General features: G+C 35.8%; 3 protein-coding genes across 4 annotated transcripts; all 3 read left to right on the top strand.

Moving 5' to 3' along the window:
- Positions 1 to 513: 513 nt before the first annotated feature.
- On the top strand, positions 514 to 5,425 carry LOC103339332 (OVARIAN TUMOR DOMAIN-containing deubiquitinating enzyme 4). 2 transcript variants are annotated; one of them, XM_089042949.1, is made up of 9 exons: positions 514 to 713; positions 831 to 850; positions 2,039 to 2,090; positions 2,720 to 3,049; positions 3,185 to 3,295; positions 3,427 to 3,548; positions 3,943 to 3,983; positions 4,783 to 4,881; positions 5,061 to 5,425. In XM_089042949.1, exons 3-9 carry the CDS (start codon positions 2,066 to 2,068, stop codon positions 5,230 to 5,232), a joined length of 900 nt encoding a protein of 299 aa, XP_088899075.1. In that variant the 5' UTR covers positions 514 to 713; positions 831 to 850; positions 2,039 to 2,065; the 3' UTR covers positions 5,233 to 5,425. The 2 variants fall into 2 exon arrangements, with proteins under 2 accessions (XP_088899075.1, XP_088899074.1); XM_089042948.1 differs by having other exon boundaries at positions 2,720 to 3,295.
- A 433-nt stretch (positions 5,426 to 5,858) lies between these two features.
- On the top strand, positions 5,859 to 10,224 carry WDR55 (transducin family protein / WD-40 repeat family protein). Its single transcript, XM_089042947.1, has 15 exons — positions 5,859 to 6,108; positions 6,481 to 6,761; positions 6,840 to 6,904; positions 6,989 to 7,076; positions 7,159 to 7,231; positions 7,316 to 7,422; positions 7,526 to 7,568; positions 7,675 to 7,731; positions 7,886 to 7,962; positions 8,139 to 8,187; positions 8,279 to 8,325; positions 8,418 to 8,491; positions 8,844 to 8,899; positions 9,134 to 9,254; positions 9,934 to 10,224. The coding sequence occupies exons 2-15, from the start codon at positions 6,634 to 6,636 to the stop codon at positions 10,014 to 10,016; spliced, it is 1,068 nt and encodes a 355-aa protein (XP_088899073.1). The 5' UTR covers positions 5,859 to 6,108; positions 6,481 to 6,633; the 3' UTR covers positions 10,017 to 10,224.
- Positions 10,225 to 12,981: 2,757 nt separating this feature from the next.
- LOC103339330 (Leucine-rich repeat protein kinase family protein) lies at positions 12,982 to 16,586 on the top strand. Its single transcript, XM_008242599.2, is given in 3 exon segments — positions 12,982 to 14,166; positions 14,169 to 14,438; positions 15,736 to 16,586. Coding segments are annotated over 3 exon segments (1,947 nt in total). The 5' UTR covers positions 12,982 to 13,127; the 3' UTR covers positions 16,374 to 16,586.
- Positions 16,587 to 22,470: the final 5,884 nt, after the last annotated feature.

Genomic DNA, 22,470 nt, shown 5'->3' with positions numbered 1-22,470 from the left:
AGGATTGTTGAGTTTTTAAATGTAAGAAGAGAATGCTTGTTTGATTACATGTTCAGTAAATTTGATCAAAATTACACATGTAATGACGTAATTAGATCACGGGAAGTTAAGAATGGGAAGGTCATGACTGGTCGCGACATCTCCAAACCCTTTGAAAATTAGGCAAATGATATGTAGTCTCTAAACTAAAGCCAACCAATCCAACATCAACAATATCAAATGCACACAAAAAGACTATACCCATTTGGCTTAAGCAAATGACAAAAGAGACGATAAGTAAATACATAAAGAGGTGTTGTAATCATATGCAGTAAAGATGGCAGATGCTTTGGCAAATATTGGACATCATGATCAGTCGCAGGTTCACTAATTTTCTCTTTAATGTAGCTTGTAGAATTAAAGTCGATGTTCGGTTCTGGGGTCCTTTGAAGATGAGTTTTCGACAATCAGCCCAAGAAGTCAGATCCGACCCGTTTAGGATCTCTAAAGAGAAACACAACTGAGATGAGAAGTGACAAGTAGCACAGGATTAAGCAAACTTGAATGACACAAAGCGTGGAAGAAGCTTGCGGATTATAAGCACAAAAGAAGAAGCAAAAACCTTTTGGAACAATTTCTTACCTATATATCCATTGCTTCTTCATTGCGTAATGTCTTTTCTTTGATTTGGGGGGTTCATTGCTCTGCTGCACTGAAACGTGATTTTGATGCAGGTATTCTTTGCTTCAGACCCTTCCTTCCTCTTCCAGAGAATTCTCATATACTTATTATACTTCTATATATATATATATGTAAAGCTTTGCTCTAAAATAATTTTCTTCTTTATGCAGTTGAGTTCCAATTTCCACAGGTATTGCCTTCCAGTTTTTATTTTATTTATTCAAATCCTTCTTCACAATATAGGCATTTTGTTTTCTTCTTGTTGTGTGTTTACCATCTTGCATTTTTTGCCTTCAGCCTCAGGTTCCTCCACAGCTAATTGCAATTTGAAGCTTATATGGACAATATAAATTTGGGTTTTTTTTTTAAAAAAAAAAAATCTTGATTTTCATGAATGTCTGTATGTTGGGTTACGGGCTATGGTGATTGACTGAGGACAAGTGTTTGTTGGCAGCCTTAATTGCAAATGTAGACTTGCATAATGTTGGCTTGTAGGATTGGTTGGTGAGATTTTAGAGGATTTTGCCTGGTGATTTCTAATTTCCGTAGTTGAGAGTTTTTTATTTTATTTTATGGAACAGAGTATTCTTGGTTATTCTTATTAGGATATGAGATGTGGGCGGTGGGGGTTTCAAGTGCCTTCACTTGTGTTTGTTGTATTGTGTGTATGAATATTGTTATGAGCACTGAATTCTTATTTTACGTTATGCCCGTATATTTTAGCCTTTAAATTTATTTGTTTAGTATGATGAAATGAGGGTAGTTTATGATTTCACTAAAAAAACTGGAATTTGCTGACTCATAGTAGTGTATTTAAGAGAGGAGAAGAAGATATGTAGATTGGAGACTTATCATATATTGTCATTTAGATTTATGCATAGCTTCTAAACATTAGTAATAGTTGGCGTGCATCCTAGAAGTTTAATTGTTGGGAACAGCTATGAACCGAAAAACTTTGTCATGGAACTGAAGCAGAGTTCAGGTGTTCAAATCTTGCAATTGCAACCTCCCAGTCCATGTGTTAGGCTTTCTAGTGGTGGGAATAGGCCAACGCATACAGGACAGATAGGGTTATGCTTGTTCCAGGTTCTTTACAAGCAGGTTGTTGTTTTGGTGTGAAAACTGTCATTGCTAAAGGCTCAAAAATTGGGTCAATAGGAGTTTCTAACTTAGTGTTAGGAATTGATTTACAAGAGAAATGTTAGTTCAGAAGTTAAGCTGGTACATAAGCATAATGACTTATCCCTTGTGTGTTTCTTGACTGATGTCTCACTGATTGTTCACTGATTGTTTAGTAGCTTATATTTCATATTTAATTCATGTTTGAAAATCCTTTACCCTTTTTTTCTTCTTTCTATAACACATATTTAACTGGTAGGGAGGATCTCTGTTGATGTGAAATGGCATGAAGGTAAATCTAGATTATCAAGGTAATTTGATGTTTTACATAACTTTGGTTTCATTGCTTCCTTTTTATGTATTTATTTCTTCTTATTTGTCATTGGCTTCCGTTGTTGGGGTTAACAAACCTAATTATACTGAGAGTTTAGAGCATTGGGTTGATAATTGAGACAACAAAGCCGCAATTTAATTTATTATTTCGCTGGTCTTCTGGTTTTCACAAGAACCAAATGCTAAATATCCTTATTCTCATTCAACCTGAGATTTTTTTATACTAAAGTTCTGGCCTTAAGAGAAACATTGATAATATGCAGAGATGAAACTGTCAATTGACAATAGCCAGGTGTCTTGCAATTTGCATAGAATCTATTCTCATATAGGCGAATGTCTCCATGATTCTTGTTTAAAAATAATAACAATAAAATTCTTGTAGAAGCTTGACTGAGTAAGCCTTTACCCATTTAATAAAAGAAGTGTGTGCAGTCCTAAATAATAAAAAACCTTTGGATGTTGGGTTTTTTATGTTGCTGATATTTAACTCTCCTCTGCCTTTCTAGATTGATTTAAATTGTAAAAGTTGTAGTTCTGTAAATGGATAGTTTTCCATTCAATTATGAAATGATGCTAATGTGCAAATGGCATTCTTCTTGTGCCTTAGGTTTTGTTGACACGATTGTTTGTCCTCCCATCAACCATTCTCCAAAGAATGTAGTCTGCCTGAGTGGCAGTACCCAAATACAGATGGGGAGTAAGATCTGTAGTGTAGTGTCACGAGGAGCATCCAGTTCATGTTGTAAAGGTCTGCAGACAGGGAAAACAGGGACAAAAATTTTCAGTTTGCCTCTCTCCAAGAATCGTCCAACCAATATTGGCCAAACATCCCATGGAAACTGTTTCAGGTTTTTCTTCTCCAAGGATTCACGGTCATTAACAGTTAATGCTGGAGGACCTAATAAAGGAAGTCTTGAAATATCATTGGCATGTCGGGGTATGAATACCAGGCTTTTGGTTCCAAGACAAGGAATGCTTCCCAAAATCAAGTGTAATGTAGGCCCAGTATCTTGGCCATGGGGATGTGCCTCTGCTGGTTTAATATTTGGATTGTTGGTCTGTAATTGTTCAGGACCAGCACATGCTGAAGCAGCTTACAGGGAGGACGAGGAAGATGACAATGATTTATCATATGTGAAATTCTCACGTGGAAAAAAAGTTTACACTGACTACTCTATTATTGGTGAGCACATGGTCTTCCTAGTTTTCGTAATGTCTTTTATTGATAATGAAAACTGTAATTTGTAACTGGTGTTTAAATGCTTCTATATTTGATACTGCTTAGTGCATAGTTTAACTTCTCCACATTCACAGGAATACCTGGAGATGGGAGGTGCTTATTCCGCTCTGTTGCTCATGGGGCTTATTTACGAGCTGGGAAAGCAGCTCCTGCAGAGAGCCTTCAGAGAGAATTAGCAGATGACTTGAGAGCTCGGGTATGTCTTTGTTTTCTATTATCATGGTAGTGAGTTCAAATTTTCTTTCATTCTTTAAAAGAAAGAAAAAAAGAAATGGTGATTGTTTTTATAATCCATTCATTGGGTAGAGTTGCTTTTAATTTTTGGTTTCCCTACTCTAAACCTCGCTTGTATACATAATATTCGAGCTTTTTACCTCTTCCCACCCACCCTGCTGGGCCTGCCCATGCACTTTCTAAGCCAAAGCCTAGGCCTAAAAAATAATTATAGAATCTTGATAATATATTGTCTAATTTAGTGCATGTCTTCACAAAGGAGACACATGGGGTATAGGGAAATGTAATGTTGTTCACATTATTTGCAATAATTTGTGTTAACAGGCCCCTGATTTGTTGGCTTGTCAAATTTTTAGGTTGCAGATGAGTTTATCAAAAGGAGGGAAGAGACAGAATGGTGAGTTTTCTGATTGTGAGAACAATAAACATTTTGACAACCTTGTATGCTCAATCACATTTTCTTATATTATACTAAAAGAATTGTGTGTCATAATCTTGAATAAGGATATAGGGAGGATTATATGTGATGGGCAACTCACAATTTTATGGATTTGATTGGGTAAAGTGATGGGATTAGGGACTTAGTTTGAGTTGATTCTTGTATTGACATATATAAACGAGCTAAGATGTAATGCCTTTAGACAATGAAATATTGAAACCCTAGATGCTTCCCGAGCTAAGATGTAACTCCTTTAGACATAGAAATATTGAAACCCTAGATTGCCCAACGCCCCCCTTCCGCGGCGGGGGGGTCTTGTTCTTCTTTGTCCCTCTCCCTCTTTTTCTTCTCTTTTTTTCCCTCCCTTTCTTTCTCCCCCTCTACTATTTTTCCCATTGGTAATTAATATATGAGAATGTGAAGGTAAAAAGTCCAACATTGGAAAGTTGATAAACCTAGCAAGGTCTTAGATGGAGTTGGGCTACTCCCCCCATTGCCAATTGGTTTTGGGGTGGAACCTCAACTTCCTTCAGGATGGACCTCATGGTGGTTTTGTGCTTGGCCAACAACTTAAGTTGCATACTTTTTTAAGTTAGTTGTGCCTATGTATGGGTGGGTGACTTAGTTACTTCAGAATCGGATAGCTTGTAGTTGTAGGACCAGACCATGTGACATTCATCTTGCCCAATTGACAGTGATCTTATGAGGACATTTTCAAAAAATTTGTTGATGGACTTGATTTGATGTCTTTATACAGGTTTGTTGAAGGTGATTTTGACACATATGTTTCCCAAATAAGAAGACCACATGTATGGGGAGGTGAGCCTGAATTGTTCATGGCTTCACATGTTCTCAAGTAAGTCGTCTCTTCATGTGCGTGTGCGCGTGTGTGCTAGTGTAATTATAGAAATGTTGATATAGTAAAAACCCTATAACCATACAAAACATAGTTTACCCTTTATACAATTATTGTTATATTACATTTTTTTTTTTAATTGTTGGGCATTGAAATGATGTAACCCTTGATCACTGCAGGATGCCAATCACAGTGTACATGTATGATGAAAAGGCTGGTGGGTTGATAACCATTGCTGAGTATGGACAAGAATATGGCAAGGAAAATCCTATCAAAGTTCTCTACCATGGGTTTGGCCATTACGATGCCTTGCGTATTCCCGGAAAGAACGGTGGTAGATCTAGGCTTTAGCATATGCTGCATGATGTATTTGACAAAAAGTAGGATGAACAAAATCTTTGAAATAATAATATCCAACTCAACACCATGTTCATGTGTATCTTATGTTGTACTCAAGGACTTCTTTTCTTGGTTTTAAACGAGACTTTGAGAAACTGTACTTTTCATGATTGTTAATACAATTTTGTACTAGATTTATATTCCACCTTTTTTTTCTACATTACTGCACTGTAGTGAATTACATTCCTCATTGTCATTAGACTTTTGCACCACAATTTCACATCAACAAAAGAGCCTATCTCATAGATTTCATCATCATACCCATGCCAGATAAAGCAGATTTGAATAGACATATGATAAAAATAAAAAATAATAAAAAATAATTTCAGGGGTGTGCACAGAATTTTCCCACACACAAAAAAGAAAAGAAAAGGGAATTTGGGACTTCAAATTAGGGATTGGCAAAGTTCCTACTGAGACCTTGGTATGAGAAATACTACTTGTGTATTTTCCATTTTTTTTTTTTTTTTTAAGGTATACGGGTTTAGGATTTAGGGTGCATCTTCCATTTATTTTATTTTATTTTCTAAAATATTCGAGTTTAGAATTTAAGGTTTATGGTATAAGGTTTAGGTCGCCCGGCCTCGCCTATACAAGGCCAATTCCGACTCCAAATTTTCTGGGAATCTGGGCCTCCAAACAGAGAGCCCAAACCGAATTATAACGAGTCTTTTTTCCGGGTACAAAATATAACGAGTTTATTTCAACTTGTGCCTTAACCTCCCTAAAACCCCTCTTCCTCTTTCTCTGCTGCCGCTGCTCAATTTGTGGTCTTCCCTCCATCTCTGAGTCTCACCCTTCCTTCTATCTCAGTCATCATCTTGCTCGGTAATTATTTTCTTATTACTTTTCTTTGATTTTTAGTATTAAATTAAACGAAATGCATCGGCTGTAGTTGATTGGCATTAATTTGATATATCGTTATTTACTTTTTCATGTTTGAGCTGTCTAGATAATGTGTGTGAGGGTTGAGTCTCAAATTTGGCCTGCTTGAAATGACTGCCCTGGCTTTTTATTTGATTATTTATGTTGAATTTGGAAATTTCCAGCTTCACTAAGCTCTCTGTTTTTGCCGTGATTCAGTTTAAACATGTTCTATTTGATTTCGTCTGTAAGTTTAATGGTTAATGTTTATATTGCTCTGAAAAACTGGATTGGTTTGAATGGAAATTTTTAATCTTTTTATATGTTTTTTTGTAGCAAGAAAACGAATCATCTAGTCCAAGGTCGGATTGGGTTATGTTGAAAAACCTACCAACCGTCGTACAAGCCTAGAGAAATAAGTGCGTGCATGAAGTAGGCACCAGTTATTCGCTGCGTAAAGTGAGAAAGAAAGGGGGAAGTGAGAAAGGAATGGAGATAAATTTGGGGCAATTGGCGTTTGACATTGATTTTCATCCATCACAGCAGTTGGTGACTACAGGTCTTATCAACGGAGAACTTCATTTGTACCGATACACATCTGATTCCGTACCTGAAAGGTCAATATTTTCTGAAGTTTTTTTTTTTTTCTCTCTATTACTCGTTTGAGTTCTTATATAAGATGATGATGATATTAGGGTGTTGCAAGTTCAAGCACACAGTGAATCTTGCAGAGCTGCTCGGTTCATCAACAATGGCCATGGTATTCTTAAGTGTTAGTTATTTGATATTGTTATTGTACCATAACTAGTTGTGCTAATAAGAAGCTACTGATGGATGATATTAGCCATTTTGACGGGGTCTCCCGACTGCTCAATTCTTGCAACTGATGTGGAAACTGGTGCTGCTGTTGCTCGCCTTGAAGATGCTCATGGGTATCTCTCTGCTCTGTTATCAGTCAATTCTCAAGGATGCTCATTTTGGTCATAATCTGAACATTACCTTAATCTGATGCAGGTGTGCAGTCAATAAGCTTATCAACTTGACGGAGTCCACGGTTGCCTCTGGAGATGATGAAGGCTGTATTAAGGTCTTTTTGTGTTACTTGTGCTTCCTTTTCTGTCGTTTTTACTGTTTTTTTTTCATTTGTTTGACGTTTTTATTTATTGTGCAGGTGTGGGATACCAGGCAACAATCTTGCTGCAATTCTTTCAAAGTTCATGAAGAGTACATTTCTGATATGACTTTTGCAGCCGATTCCATGAAACTCCTGGGAACTAGGTATTCCCTACTTGCCCTTTTATTTTTTTGGTATTCCCTTTACTCTGCAAATGCAATACCATCAAAAGTTGTTTATTTATATTTATTCTTTTGCATTGTTAAGTGGAGATGGGACTCTTTCTGTTTGCAATCTTCGAAGAAATAAAGTAAGGGTTTTTCTTTTCTGAAACTGTCATAAGTTACAAGCTCAACGCTCATAGTAGATTCCTAAAACATTTTTAATTTAACTTGTTGGTTCTACGGTTATGACAGGTCCAAGCTCAATCTGAATTTTCAGAAGAGGAGCTACTGTCTGTGGTTATCATGAAGGTTGCATTGCTTTCTCCTTTCTCTTTAAGCTCTTCTAGTAATTTTATGGTTTCATCAAAATCATATAAATTTCCCTCTTGCTTTTCTTCTCTCTTTTTATTTATTTATTTTTTTTTTTTAATCAAGCGTCTTTTTCATTTTTTCATGTGGTCAGAATGGTCGGAAAGTTGTTTGCAGCTCACACATTGGGAATCTATTATTGTATTCATGGGGCTGTTTCAATGATTGCAGGTATATTATTATAATTTTTAACCATGTATGAAAAACTGAAAATTGCAATTGATGGGTAACCAAGTTTGTTAGATATTTTGTCTTTAATCATGATAGAAAGACTTTCAATTATATAGCTCCTCTCTTCCCCCCTCCCACCACTGATTTTCCCTTATGAATGACCCTTTGAATTCCAGTGATCGGTTTGTTGATCTCTCTCCAAATTCTGTTGATGTTTTGCTGAAGGTGAGTAGGTCATATATCTATTTTACCTCTGTTGGAATTTAATTCGTCTAAGAGTTTGTTTGTTGAAGCATTTTTAAATTTCTTGGGTCAGCTTGATGAAGATAGGTTGATCACTGGATCTGAGACTGGACTTATCAGGTGAAATTTCATGCAGAATCAATTATTTATAATTTCATTGTTTTTATTAACTTTTTTAGCATTAAGATTAATTTCCAAAAAATTTCTTTCAGCCTGGTAGGTATATTACCCAACAGAGTCATCCAACCAATTGCAGAGCACTCAGAATATCCTGTTGAGGGTCTTGGTAATGCATTCTTTTCTTTTCTAGAGGATTGATTTTCTTTATTCCATTTTTCTCGTTGTTTTGAGGAAGATTGAGGTTTTTCTAACAGATAATTCACAGAAAAGCCATTATGGTGATAGACACATTTATAACGACCATACAAGTAGTGCTTTTTAACATGTATGGTCTATTGATGATCTTAGTTGACTATGGCCTCATTGTTGAATCTTTAACATCAACCAAAAATCAAATTTTCTTATCTGTTTTATATATTTATTAAATTTATACCCTAGCCTTGTAGGTCTTTCCTTGAATCTGCAACTTATCTCCTTAGGCTGTGGTTTTTGACAAGCTGTCTTGTTTGGTTTTGTAGCCTTTTCCCATGATAAAAAGTTTCTGGGCAGTATAGCACATGATCAGATGTTGAAGGTCTCTCTCTCTCTCTCTCTCTCTCAACTTTGCTTATATTCTGTAGCCTGAGAAGTGAAGAATTGTGAAGTAACCTTCTTTCTTTAATACATTCCTTTTATCTCTTAGTCACCTTTATGGCTTCTTGCTTACAAAGTTTTTAACTCTATATGTGTAATAGTTTTCAACATACTTTCTGGTGATATGTATTCTTAGTGGTTTTATGATTTCACTCTTGACAATTGTTTCATGCAGCTATGGGATATGGATGACTTATTGCAAGATTCTACAAAGACTTTAAAGCATCAAGCAGCTGTGGAAGACAGTGATAGTGATGAGATGGATATGGATAATAATCCTCCAAAGTCTAAGAAAGGTATTCACTCTTATTTAATAATAAAAAACTATCTTGCATCCTCCATGGGTGCCCTTGCTCTGGACAGTCGTGAGTTTTAGGAAGAACTACCCTTAAGCTTTCATCTATGCCCATCACATTAATTAGAGATTTTTAAGCTAACATAACTGGCAAATGATTGATTCTTTTGCATAATGTTGGGTCTCACTTTGTGGCTGCTTTCTTAGAAAAACTAAATTGATCAGAATCTTTTTAAACAAAGTAAACAGTTTTTAAATCTTTCATAAGGATCTAATAAAATAAGATTTTCCTGGACTCCTTTTTAAAATCAGAATTATCCCCTCTTTCTAATTGGTTTGAGGAAAGAAAAAAAAAAAAGAGGTTCTTTGCAGGCTACTGGTCCAGGCGGTTAGGTTGGCCACTACTTCTATAGCTCAAGAAAAGCAAATTCAAAGTACTCATTCTATTCAGAGAGCAAATTCAGTCCAGTGCAAGCAATTTAGTCTGAGTGTTTCCAACTGCTGTGTTTAAACCACAGCGGTCAGAGCCTACTAACTTGTGCCTTTTGCATGCTGAGTGCCTAAAGGAATAAAGCATGGATCAAATATTTGATTATGTTGTGGCTCAAAACCAGTGACAATATCATATTATTGAAAGCATTCTTCTGGGTTGTAATTAATTGATGTTACAATCTTTGCAGGGACAAAGAGGAAAAATGCAAGCAAAGATCACGTTTCAAGCAGTTCAAACAATTTTTTTGCTGATTTACAGATGGATGGTTGAATGCAATGTGTTCAACTTTGGTACAACATTTTTGTCGACGAACAAGTGCCTAATGCTATACCTGTTAATCATCATTCTCATGCTTTAGGGGATTGTAGAATTTGAGTTTTGGTTTTTGTTTTCTTTTATGATATGAGGTAGGGCTGCTAAAAATGTTTTTCACTTGCAGATTGGCAGCGTCCACAAGTAATTTATGGTATTTCACCCATTAGCTTGGTAGCATTGTTTTTCTGCTTTTCCAAATGAAAGTTCGGGTTTCAAAACAAATTAACCCAACCTGGGACGAATTCGGGCTAGGCTTGGGTTGCCCAGCTTTATCGATTTTGCAAACTCAGCCCATGGGCTCGATCCAACACCAACCTATTTTACAATGTTTTATTCTTCAAACACAAGCAATTGGGGGAGAAGGGTTTACACAAATATTCATTGGTGCTTAGGATTTTTGAACCTCTGCCCAAATGGATGGAGGTGAAAGAGCTTAACTAATTGAGCTACACTACACTCCACTGGCACCTATTTTACAATGTTAACATTACTTTCATTCGATAAGGACAATATGTTGATTCATTCCAAAACTAAGCAAATTACTAAACAAGTTACTTACCCTGCAGAGTTGCAACTAAGAAAAATAATGCAAAAGAAAGGATGGGGTGTTCAAAACGTTTAGACTAGGGTATGAGGAGTAATTGTTTTCGCTGGATGTACAATGGATGCTGGGTAACTACTTAATCATCCGAAAATGTATGCATATTTTGTATTAGCCTCTCCGGACACGTTTCAGCTCTTGCGAGAGGTATTTTTGAAAAAAAAATTAAATTTATTTTTAAATTAAAAAAGATAATGGGTAATTGTGTTCCATAAAAATAAAATCTATTATCTTATTTTTCTTTTTCTTTTTATAATTTTTTTAATATGAAAAAGTGTGAATTTACCATACTATCCTTATTTAATTAATAATTTTAATTCTTAATGTTTGCATTAACCAAGAACATTTTCTGATATTTTGAATGTTTCACCATTTTCTGTATTTTGCTTTTTTGCTTTATATATACTAGCCTCTTGGCACATGTTTACTTAGCATGTGCCAATTGGTTTCTTTTTTTTTTTTTTATTTTATTTTTAGAATTAAGAAAAGATAACGTAGTTATGTTTCATAAAAGTATGACCTATTATCTGATTTTGTTTTTAATTTTAATTTTTTTAATATGAAAAAAATGAATTTACCATATTATCCTCATTTAATTAATAATTTCAATTCTTAATATTTGAATTAACTAAGAAAATTTTCTAGGTATTTTGAATGTTTCACAATTATCTGCTTTATATATATATATATATATATATATATATTAAAACATATTAAAATTGGGGTTAAAAATGGGTCTTGTTTCGGGGAGGCGAGGCCTCAACACAACCCAATGCATGCATAGGAGGAGGCCAAACTATGAGATATATTACAGGCCTGGTCCAAATCCTAGAGTGGATTTGGTCTATCATAAATGGCGGAGCCTAAGGATTTTGAAGCCCAACCCACGTGGAAATGGCTTCGTGCTGAGTATCTAAGCAGATACTGTAATGATGGGTTATAGTGGGTGGTTATAATGCGAGGTCCTTAATAGCTATCGGATCAATTGCGAAGCTATCATTAGACGATCAGATTGAACCCTCATTATAGAAGCTCATATATCGAAGATGCTTTGTAATTCAAATTTTTTTCATTCTCCTACCTTTTTAATTTTTTTAATTTTTAAAATAAGCGATAATCTAAACTACATGGAGGAGATTTCTGACACAAACACACAACTGATGCCATGTTCATGAAATAAATTTGTTTTCTGAATTTGATTTTCTTTTTTCAAGTGAAAATGTTCATAAAAATAAAAAGATAACATATAAAAAAAATAACTCGAGAAAATTAATGGTAAAATAAATCGAGGTTAAAACAAGGGTTAAATAATAAATGAACTTGGGTTTGAAGGACAAAATAATTAAGATCTAGTAGGTAGAGGAAAACTGTTTGAGACTTTGTGTTTTTGTCTCGTCGTATAAAACAAAGGGACAGATACACAAGTGAAATAAAAAACAGTGTGTGGAAGGAAGCTACAAAATCCCACTATCAATTTAAATCTCAAAACTTCGGATAGTCTTTACATAAATAGCCTTGGTTAGTGGACACTGAAAAGCGAGTCACAAGCAAGCATGCTTGCACCTGCATGTGTAAAATTGTGTCCTTGTCAAATGATTTCCTGACATCCTCACTAAATTACAAACCAGTCCTTACAAAAAGACTTGGGAAATTTGTTGGCTAGTAGTCCCATGGTAGAAATACCAGGTGAACATAAAATTGTTCAACGTAATTATGTATATCAATTTCTCTCTAAGAAAATTTGTGGTCAATTTGAAATGCCCTTTTTACAATTAATATCACAGGATGTTTTCCATTTTGGAGTGTGAGGATCGAAAACTATGTGTACATAAATTATTGCGTTCTTTTGTCATATAAACAATAGTCGAAACTAGGCGGGAGGAGTTTTTCACACACTATCAAGATACTATGAGAGTTCGAACCTAAAACTCATGAACTGCAAGTCAAAACTATTTTCCAATATTTTTTTTAGTGTTGTGACTATGAATTTGAATTCAAGGAAAATGGACAAAGAGGGTGCCATGCCATCATGTGGTTTTGAAAATAAAATAAAGGCCATAATAATAAGAACAGTACGAAAGAAAAACAGATTCAATTATCCATTTCGGTTGGTTTATAATAAGCAATCAATCTAAAATTCAGGTTGGTGCTTGTTTTGTTTTGAATTAAATATTGTATAAAAATAAGCAAATTAGATTAAAGATTACGGGGATTTGCTCAGTCTCTCAGTGCATAAACAGCCTAACTGCTCAGACAAAATTCAAACCTCCTCGAGTTCTCCCCCCCCACCAAACCAAACTACTCTCCACAATTCAAACTCACCCACTTCTTCTTCTTCGTCCTTCTTCTCTGTAATCACTCAGCTTCTTCATCAACCCCTCTGCTGTAAAAACAGAGCACCATATGAACCAGTAGAGAGAGACACACTGGCATTTTTTAATTTCCCAACAATTACATAAATAAAGATGCTTCTTTTTCTACACATTGCTTTGCTTCTTCTCATTGCTGAAGTTGTGCTCTGTCTCAACCCAGATGGTCTCTCCCTCCTCGCCCTCAAATCCGCAATCGAAACCGACCCCACCAGCGTCCTCGACTCCTGGTTCGACTCCGACCCGACCCCCTGCCACTGGCACGGCGTCGTTTGCACCCGCAACCGAGTCACTGACCTCTTACTCAGCGACAAAGGCTTCTCCGGCTACATTCCCTCCGAACTCGGCCACCTCGACTCGCTCAAGCGACTCAGTCTGTCCAGAAACAACTTCTCCAAGCTCATCCCGGCCCACCTCTTCAACGCCACCAACCTCATTTCTCTGGACCTCTCTCGTAACTCCTTCGTCGGCCCAGTTCCGCCCCAAATTGAAGCCCTCAAAGCCCTAAAGCACCTCGATTTGTCTTCTAATTTCCTCAACGGCTCCCTCCCCGAGTCTCTCGCCGAGCTCCCGTCCCTCGCCGGAACCCTTAACCTCTCGTACAACAAATTTTCCGGCGAGGTTCCGGCGTCATACGGACGGCTTCCGGTGCTCGTGAGCCTGGACCTCCGGCACAACAATCTCACCGGAAAAGTGCCTCAGGTGGGATCGCTTGTGAACCAAGGCCCCACCGCGTTCTCCGGCAACCCTAGCCTCTGCGGGTTTCCGTTGGAGATTCCGTGCCCGGAAGCTCAAAACCCAAACGCCTCCAAAAGCGGAGCCGAGGACGTTCAAAAGCCTCTCAACACCGACCCGAGCTTGGTGAATGGGGTCGAGGAAAGAGGAAATCGGAGAGGTGGGTCTGTGACGGTTCCGATCATTTCGGGGCTTTCAGTGGTGATCGGGGCCGTCTCGGTTTCGGTGTGGCTGTTTCGGATAAGGAGGAGGGCCAAGGAGGGCAAAACGGTAAGAGAGAAAGTAGAAAAGGCGGTGGTGGTTGTTGAGGACGAGGGGGAGGGGCAAAATGGTAAATTCGTGGTGCTGGATGAGGGGTTTGGGTTGGAATTAGAGGATTTGTTGAGGGCATCGGCGTACGTGGTGGGAAGAGCAGGAGTGGGATTACGTACAGGGTCGTCGCCGGGAGTGCTGGGAAGGGATACGGTGCGGCGCCGGCAGTTGTGGCCGTGAGGAGGCTGAGCGAGGGTGATGCCACGTGGCGGTTCAAGGAGTTTGAGGCTGAGGTGGAGGCCATAGGGAAGGTGGTCCACCCGAACATCGTGCGCTTGAGGGCATACTATTATGCGAATGATGAGAAACTTCTGGTCACTGATTTCATTCGCAATGGCAGCTTGTACAATGCACTACATGGTAATTCTCCTTCCTGTGTTGGGTTTTTTATTTTTCAAATATTTTTTCGTATTTTTGGTTTAGGTAGTCTTTTTATTTTTTATTTTGTTCGTAAAGAGGCGAATTCGAATTTAGACACTTTAATATTGTAAATATTGGGAAAAATTGTACACTAGATCAAATGCTAGTTGGTTAATCGCGTTCTTCGTAAGTTAGAAAAAAATTGATTTATGTTGGTTATATACCAAAGTCAAAGCATGTTTTATGATGTTTATATGTCACATTTTTGTACTATTATTTTCATCTTTCATTTCGTTCCATGCTTTGTGCTGTTCTTTAGAAAACAACAAATTGGTAAATCAATTAGGTTTCATTACCTTATAAAACACTCAGACAATGATATCATGGGTCCCAAAATGCTTTTAGGCTGCCACATGCAATTCATCATTTCATGTTTGCTACACAGCATTTGAGTTCACTTTTTATTTTGTCTTTTCCATTGGATTTGAAATCATTGTATCTTCACATGCATGCATAACGATGATTTCTTTTTGCTCATATTACTTGATGCCCCAGAAGACCCCAAATTAATATTTCCAAAGCGACGGTGAATACATGGTCCTATATCTTACTTGTAACCTCGTTATAATTTTGATTTTGTTTCTTTGCTGTTGTTTTGAGGTCATGGTTTTATATTCACTTGGGTAGACAGGTATGGTTTTATAATATGTGTTGGCTCTTTGTGCTGCTTGTACGCTGAAATGCATGTTACATAGACATTTATTCACTCTTCAGAGCTACTCTTGTGGCCCCTACTAATCTGTCTGCTTAAATTCAAAGTTATTTAAGACTTCATCATAATGACTGACAGTTGCAGAGTTTTTCTATGCAATCACAAGCAAATTAGCAGAAAAACTTACTTATAACGGGAGTAGCACTGTTTTGCTGTCCCGTCTAAGAACACGACGACACTGAAAGCCTTTCTCTTAAATGAGGCCACTGAAAGCCTGGAGCAATAGTTTTGATGTTGTTATAATTCAAAACTGCCTGCACAGATCTACTGCATGTTAATTCTGATTCAGAAATGCACATTTTAAATTGTGTTGCCAAGTTAAAATAAAAGAAGAAATTTTATATTATATCTCCTTTCTTCCAGAAATCTCTTTCTCATTTGTAAATTCTGTTCTCATTTTGTGTCCTTTGATGTATATTGCAAAGATGCACCATTTAACTGATGAAGATTTACCTCCAAGTTTTGGAAATGCTCATTTTTGTTGGCAATAGTCTCAAACTTTTGTGGTCATATAATTTATTGCAGGGGGACCATCCACTTCTTTGCCTCTATTAACATGGACAGCAAGGTTAAAAATTGCTCAGGGGACCGCGAGGGGATTGATGTACATACATGAACACAGCCCTCGAAAGTATGTTCATGGAAACATTAAATCAACAAAAATCCTTCTCAATGATGATCTCCAACCTTACATATCAGGGTTCGGATTGGCGCGCCTTATGTTGGGGACCTCAAAGTTCACCACTTCAGCATCCAGAAAACACAACTCAAGCCAATCCATTGGAGCCTCTGGTTTGACTGTTTCAACTTCCTCAACCATTTACTTGGCGCCCGAGGCTCGAATTTCTGGCAGCAAGTTCACTCAGAAATGTGACGTGTACTCTTTTGGGGTTGTGCTCTTGGAGATCTTAACTGGCAGATTGCCAGACGAAGGGCTCGAAAATGGTGGTAAGGGACTTGAGAGTCTAGTCAGGAAGACGTTCAGAGATGAGCGCCCCTTGTCTGAGATTATAGACCCTGTACTTCTGCAAGAGGTTTATGCAAAGAAGCAAGTTGTTGAAGCCTTTCACATTGCCCTTAATTGCACTGAACTCGACCCTGAACTGCGTCCAAGGATGAAAACTGTTTCAGAGAGTCTCGATCGCATTAAATTGCGATGTTAAGAACAGAAACTTAGCTGACTGCTCATCTGGAATTGGTATTGGTGCTGACAATGGTCTCGGATGGGTGTTTCAATATAGGTTTTTGTCGATTAGATTATTAGAAAATCCATTAGCTTGATGGGTTAGATGTATTATATGGGTTCTCTAGTTGAATGCTATGCTAATGTTTGAAGATGAGTTCAATAGAGACAGGCATGTATTCGAGGTTGCCAACATTCTGGTGGGATTAGGAGGATGAGAATTTTCGGCTGTTTTCTTTTTCTCTTCTTTAAGACATGTTCTTGCCCTATTCTCACCATATTGTCGCAATTCTCCTTTTGCTCTGGTGGTTGAAATTTCTAATGGCTAATGTTGAATAGTATCTCAAACCAAGTGGTCAATGTTCTTATTTTGGCCTTGGAATTTATGATTGGAATTGAGTCCAAGCCACCTCTTATAAGTCCTATCTCTCTAGGGTGAACTTATAATGCATGATATGTTGGATTATTGTCCAATTTAATAAATATCGTCTTTTTTATTTTAATTTACTAAATAGCGACCAGAATATTAGTTCAATTTAATTGAAAAGGTATAATCTAGACCGAGCTACCAAACGAGACCAAGATTTACAAATTTTAGAGGCTAAGAGATTATTACAATGCAATAGCTCAGATAAGTTATTAGAAAACAGTAGGCTACATGTGGCAGAATCAGTTTCAATTGGTTGAGACCGTTGCCTTCAACCATATTCAGCTGGACAATGGAAAATCTGGTTGATGTGACAGTCATTCTATTAGCAGATGGGGTTGCATTTTCAGAATGTTTGCTAATGTTGGGCTGGATCCCAGGAGCTGACAGAATTAACCTAAACTGCCTTGTTTCCAACTAGTTGTCTAATGTAGGAGAAAAATTTAGTTGCAATGGGGATAACACTGTTTTGTCATTTCCGACCAATAATGCTATGTTACGTAAAAGTATTATTACGTATGCTATAACATTATTAGCCGAAGATAACAAAATAGTGTTATTTCCATTTTATAGAAATCTTTCTCCCAATGCAGCCATACTGCCATACTTCGTTTGTTGTAACTTGCAAGCTGCAATTCAGAGGCTACATCTGATGAGGCCCAAAAGCTCTGTAAATATCAGTGTATTGATGCAGTCATGAAAGCCCATGTTTAATATGCTTAACATGTGTACAATTTGTCTGGTGGTGACATTTTCTGTTTGTGCAAAAATAACGTGTCTGGCTAAAGTTTAGCAAAAGATAGGGGTGCACAAAAACTTATCCAAACAGGTCAAATCCAGTCAATTCTATACGATTTGATTCGATTTTTACACTACAAAACTGTTATCTTAGAACGAATTCATTGAGCCTAACTCAACCTAGTTATTGAACCTAGATGGTTAAAGTTGGAACAGTATTTGTACGTGGTTCGGATTGAGAAATGTCGAGAGTGAAGCCATCAAATTCGAATAATTTAGGGATTTTATTTTTTAGTATTAAATAGTTGATATCAATGTGTATGACATATATAGTTTAAGAAAAATGTTAGCAACCTTCTCTCTAACATTCTTCTTTGGACATTCTCCTTTCTTTGCTTGACATATGTCATTCTCCTTACACTTAAAACAATGTCATTAATATATTATTCAAGTTAACTTTTGTTTTCCAAGTTTACCCTTATTAAATGTATTCAATTTATCCAAAAACATTTCACAACTTTCTTACCATCTTATTAATTTTTTTTAAAGAACATATTTGCTTTTAAGAGGAAATGTCCCTTTTTAAAAAAAATAAATTAAAAACAAACAAACAAAGGGTTTAGATAGAAAAAAAAGTCCTTTGTGTTTTAAAAAAGGACATTTCCTATTTTTTGAAAAAAAAACATATATGTTCTTTAAAAAAAATAATACAAATTTATAAATAAACTCAATCTTAGACATGTATTTATAAAAAAATCCAAGTACTATTTAAACATAGAAACACACCCAAAATCAACTCCAAAGTCAACTTTTTGGGTGTGTTTATAAATGGGTTTTGAGTGTGTGTAATGATGGGTTTTGGGTGTATTTATAAAGTGTTTTGGGTGTTGGATTTTTTTATAATTTCAACCTCCATTTTGGGTGTTTTAGTGAAACTCCCAAAAAATAATTGACGTTAGAAAAAAATTAATAAAATAGTAAGAAAGTTGTGAAATGTTTTTGGATAAATTGAATACATTTAATAAGGGTAAACTTGGAAAGCAAAAGTTAGCTTGTATAATATATTAATGACATTGTTTTAAGTGTAAGAAGAATGACACATGTTAAGCAAAGAAGAGAAGGTCCAAAGGAGAAGGTTAGAGAGAAGGTTGCTAGCATTTCTCTTAAACTATATATGTCATACACATTGATATCAACTATTTAATACTGAAAAATAAAATCCCTAAATTATTCGAATTTGATGGCTTCACTCTCGACATTTCTCAATCCGAACCACGTACAAATACTGTTCCAACTTTAACCATCTAGGTTCAATAACTAAGTTGAGTTAGGCTCAATGAATTCGTAGATGTTGAATTTGAACTTGATTCGATGCAATTAAGAGTGGAATGGAACACTTTTTTTTGGGTCAAAGGAATAGAACACTTATATTTGAATTGTAGATTATTATTGTTTTCTCGGATATAAGACAATTAAAGCAAATTGGATTGCGGGCGCCCATGGCCAAAAGTGGAGGTAACAAAGAATCTTTATAATAAAGGCAGCACCAAATCTTATGGATTCCCTAAATAGAAAGTGCTTTCTATATATCCTCTACAAGACAGGGGAATCATTAAATGAAAGTGGGCTTTAACTTTAAGTGATTTAATTGCCATATTTCGTTCGTGCCTCTTTTGGGTCCCACCATTCACTCCCAAAAGCAGTAAAAAGAAAAGTGATTTTCCAGCAATACATTACGCAAAATCTGCTTATATTAGAAGCCCTTTTTAAGAAATTGGCTTTTTTCTCGTGGGGCGAGGGTGTTTGTGTTGAAAGTTATAAAATACAAAATAAAGAGGTTTTGGTCATTTTGGTTCATATAGTTTATTATTTTTATCAATTTGGTCCTTATAGTTTCAATTTGATAAATTTTTTCCTTATAGTTTTAATTCTGAACAATTCAAAGACAATTCCTAATTTTTTGTCAAATTACTATAATATGGAGGGGCATTTCGATCCAATTTACAGCCCCTCCACAACCACCCCATAAAAACCTAGCACCCCCTACCCAACCAACTTCTCTCATTCCTCCTCCCCCTCCCCACCCAACCTCCTCCTCCTCCTCCTCCTCCTCCTCCTCCTAACTCAACCCACTCCTTACCCTATAGCCACGACCCAATCACCTTATCCCCTCCCTCCACCACCACCTTTTCCCCTAACTATCTCTTTCTCTCATCAAACTCCAAAACTAATTACATGCATTGCCTAAAACTTCTCATCATTAACCCAAGATAAAGTGGAGACTTTAGACTTGAAAGCATAAGAAAAGCAACATTAAGGGTTGCTTAGGTGGCTAGGGAGTAGTTGTGGAGGGGATACAAGATTGGACTAAAATGTCCCTCTATATTAAAGTAATTTGACAAAAAAAAAGAGTAGGGATTGTCCTTAAATTGCTCGGAATTGAAACTACAGGAATATTAATCAAATTGAAACGAAATGGACTAAAATGGTAAAGATGACAAATTACAGGACGAAAAATGACTTTTGTCCCAACAAAAAAAAAAATTAAGGGCAAACTCCTTGAAGCAAATGCGATCTCACGTGGCTTTGTTGCCCTCCACACAAACATGAACCCCATGGCCTTTGCTTTTATTTATTTATTAAATTCTTTTTAAATTATCAGAGCTTTCAATGTGGGAAGGGGCCTCAAGGCATCGTCTTGTAACTCTCTCACTGTCAATTGTCATTTTTTATTTGACTTTTTTTATTTGTTTTTTATTTGGGTTGGTTTACTTTCTTTCTTCTTTTATCACAGGTACCACGAGACAAAGCAGAAGGACCACAAATAACTCACAAAAAGTTGATGGCTTAATTCAACTTTATTAAGCCAAGTTTACTAATCTAATAATAAGATTTTGATTTCATCCCACAAGGACTTCGTGAATTTGTGGTCCTTCATATCGTAGGATCTAGATGCTCTACTTATCCCAATTTTTAATTTATTTTCATTTAAACTTCATCTGATATTATACAAAAATATAAAGATTACTCTCTGATATTTAGTTTTGGGATTTAACCGCAGCGATCCTTGAACTTATACGAGTTTCATTTAGGTCCTTCAATTCCTGCACGTGTTCTAATTTAGTTATTTCAGTATAAAAAATTGTTGATTTTTATTTATTTTTTATTTTATGTGATTGTTGTATCCAAATTATTAGTTGTACCCCTTAATTTGACCAAATGTGAAGAAATAACTAAATTAGAACACGTGCGAGATCTAAAGGACCAAAATAAAACTAGGTATAAATTTAAGGATCGTTACTAGCAAAATGAAAAGCCAAGAGAATAATTCTTAAAAATATATATATAAAGATTATGCATGTGATAATTCTAGTTAGGTGGTCACTGCGCCTAGTGGATTCGACTCCACATTGGGTATCCATATCGATTGGTAATTGTCTTTTGTCAAGACAAAAGAAAATGATTTCATTCATTTTGACAATAATTCTTGCATGCTAATCAATTACCATATCCGAATAAAATGACATAATATATCTTGCCGGCAACTTATAGCTTGCATTCATGTTTGTATTGGACTCGACTCACAAAGATTTCAGAAGCTTTTTAAACCAAAAGGAAATTGAAGAAATAGATGGAAATCTTATATATAAACATGATTGTTTTGGCATAAAGTTTAGGTTGGAGGCTATGATTTCAGCAACTTTCTTTTGTTACCAACAAATGCAGAAAAGGGTGGGGAAAAGTAATTAAATGAGGCACTTCAAAATAAAGGGGCCTCTTTTTGTTTGTTTTTTAATCAAAGGGCAAGTCCATTTTAATAATGCTTGAATATGTACAGTTATTTTTTTTAATCTTTGTGTGTGTGTGTGGAAAATTAGCGATAATTGTATTCAATAATTAGATACAAAGATCAAATACTCATAAATGGTTAATATAAAGATGTATGCAAAATAACCGCAAAGGATTAATTCATATATAAGAAAATACACCGGCAACATCGCACAACTTGTATCTCCACTAGTAACCCTAAAAGACCAATACATTTCAACATAACAGTCACATGCCTGAGCAAATCAAACATGTAATAAAATGCTCAAAATTACAAATACAACGACAACTAACTCTCACAAGTAGAGACTAAAACACAAATAAACACCCAACTCACAAAGAGTTAATGGAATTATCCATAGTTAGTTCTAAACTCTCATCGATCATAATTATTAATTAATTGTGATTTGAGGCATGCAATAGTTTGGTTTCCGTATTTTAAAAAAGTAGGAAAAAGACCCTTCAAATTATAAATTATTACACTATTGCCCCTTGGGGAATGCTAACAACCTTCTCTCTAACCTTCTCATTTGGACATTCTCCCTTTTTCTCATGACATATGTCACTTTTCTTATACTTAAAATAATGTCATCAATGCATCACACAATATAATTTTTATTTTCCAAATTTACCCTTATTAAATTTATTAATTTTTTTGTTTTAATTTACAACAAGCTAGTCTTTATATATATATATTTACAACAACCTTGTTAAAAAATTAAATAAATAAAAAAACGTCAACTTTTTTTATTTTAAAAAAAGCGTCTGTTTTTTTTTTCTCTCTCTCTAGAGAAATGAAACTCCTATTTTCTCTTTGTTTCTATTGGTCATTGCAATGGCTATGTAAACATCACATGTGCAGCTTCCGCCTTAGACAAATTTGACTGTTTTAGGGCAAAAGAATCATCCTTCGAGCATGGTTAAGTATCAATCAATAGTGGTCTAAATTCTTTTGTGTTTATAAAACAAACGCTCTCTCTTGAAAAGAAAAACATATGTTTTTTTTTTATTTTTAAAAGCTGACGTTTTTTCTTATTTAATTTTTTTAGCAAGGTTATAAAATAGTTTAAAAATAAAATAAATA

This window comes from Prunus mume, linkage group LG8, assembly GCF_029339155.1.
Source record: "Prunus mume cultivar Tortuosa linkage group LG8, ASM2933915v1, whole genome shotgun sequence".
In the NCBI taxonomy this organism is placed as follows: domain Eukaryota; kingdom Viridiplantae; phylum Streptophyta; class Magnoliopsida; order Rosales; family Rosaceae; genus Prunus; species Prunus mume.
Note: the sequence above shows the minus strand (reverse complement) of the source record. Positions and strands in the feature narration are given on the sequence as shown.

Bases quoted from the DNA above. Each gene is read 5' to 3' on its own strand.
- LOC103339332 (XM_089042948.1), top strand. From the start codon at position 2,066: ATGAAGGTAAATCTAGATTATCAAG. The intron at 3,984-4,782 runs GTGAGTTTTCTG...GTCTTTATACAG, and splicing joins AGGAGGGAAGAGACAGAATG to GTTTGTTGAAGGTGATTTTG. The intron at 4,882-5,060 runs GTAAGTCGTCTC...TGATCACTGCAG, and splicing joins ATGGCTTCACATGTTCTCAA to GATGCCAATCACAGTGTACA.
- WDR55 (XM_089042947.1), top strand. From the start codon at position 6,634: ATGGAGATAAATTTGGGGCAATTGGCGTTTGACATTGATTTTCATCCA. The intron at 7,963-8,138 runs GTATATTATTAT...TTTGAATTCCAG, and splicing joins GGCTGTTTCAATGATTGCAG to TGATCGGTTTGTTGATCTCT. The intron at 8,188-8,278 runs GTGAGTAGGTCA...TTCTTGGGTCAG, and splicing joins CTGTTGATGTTTTGCTGAAG to CTTGATGAAGATAGGTTGAT.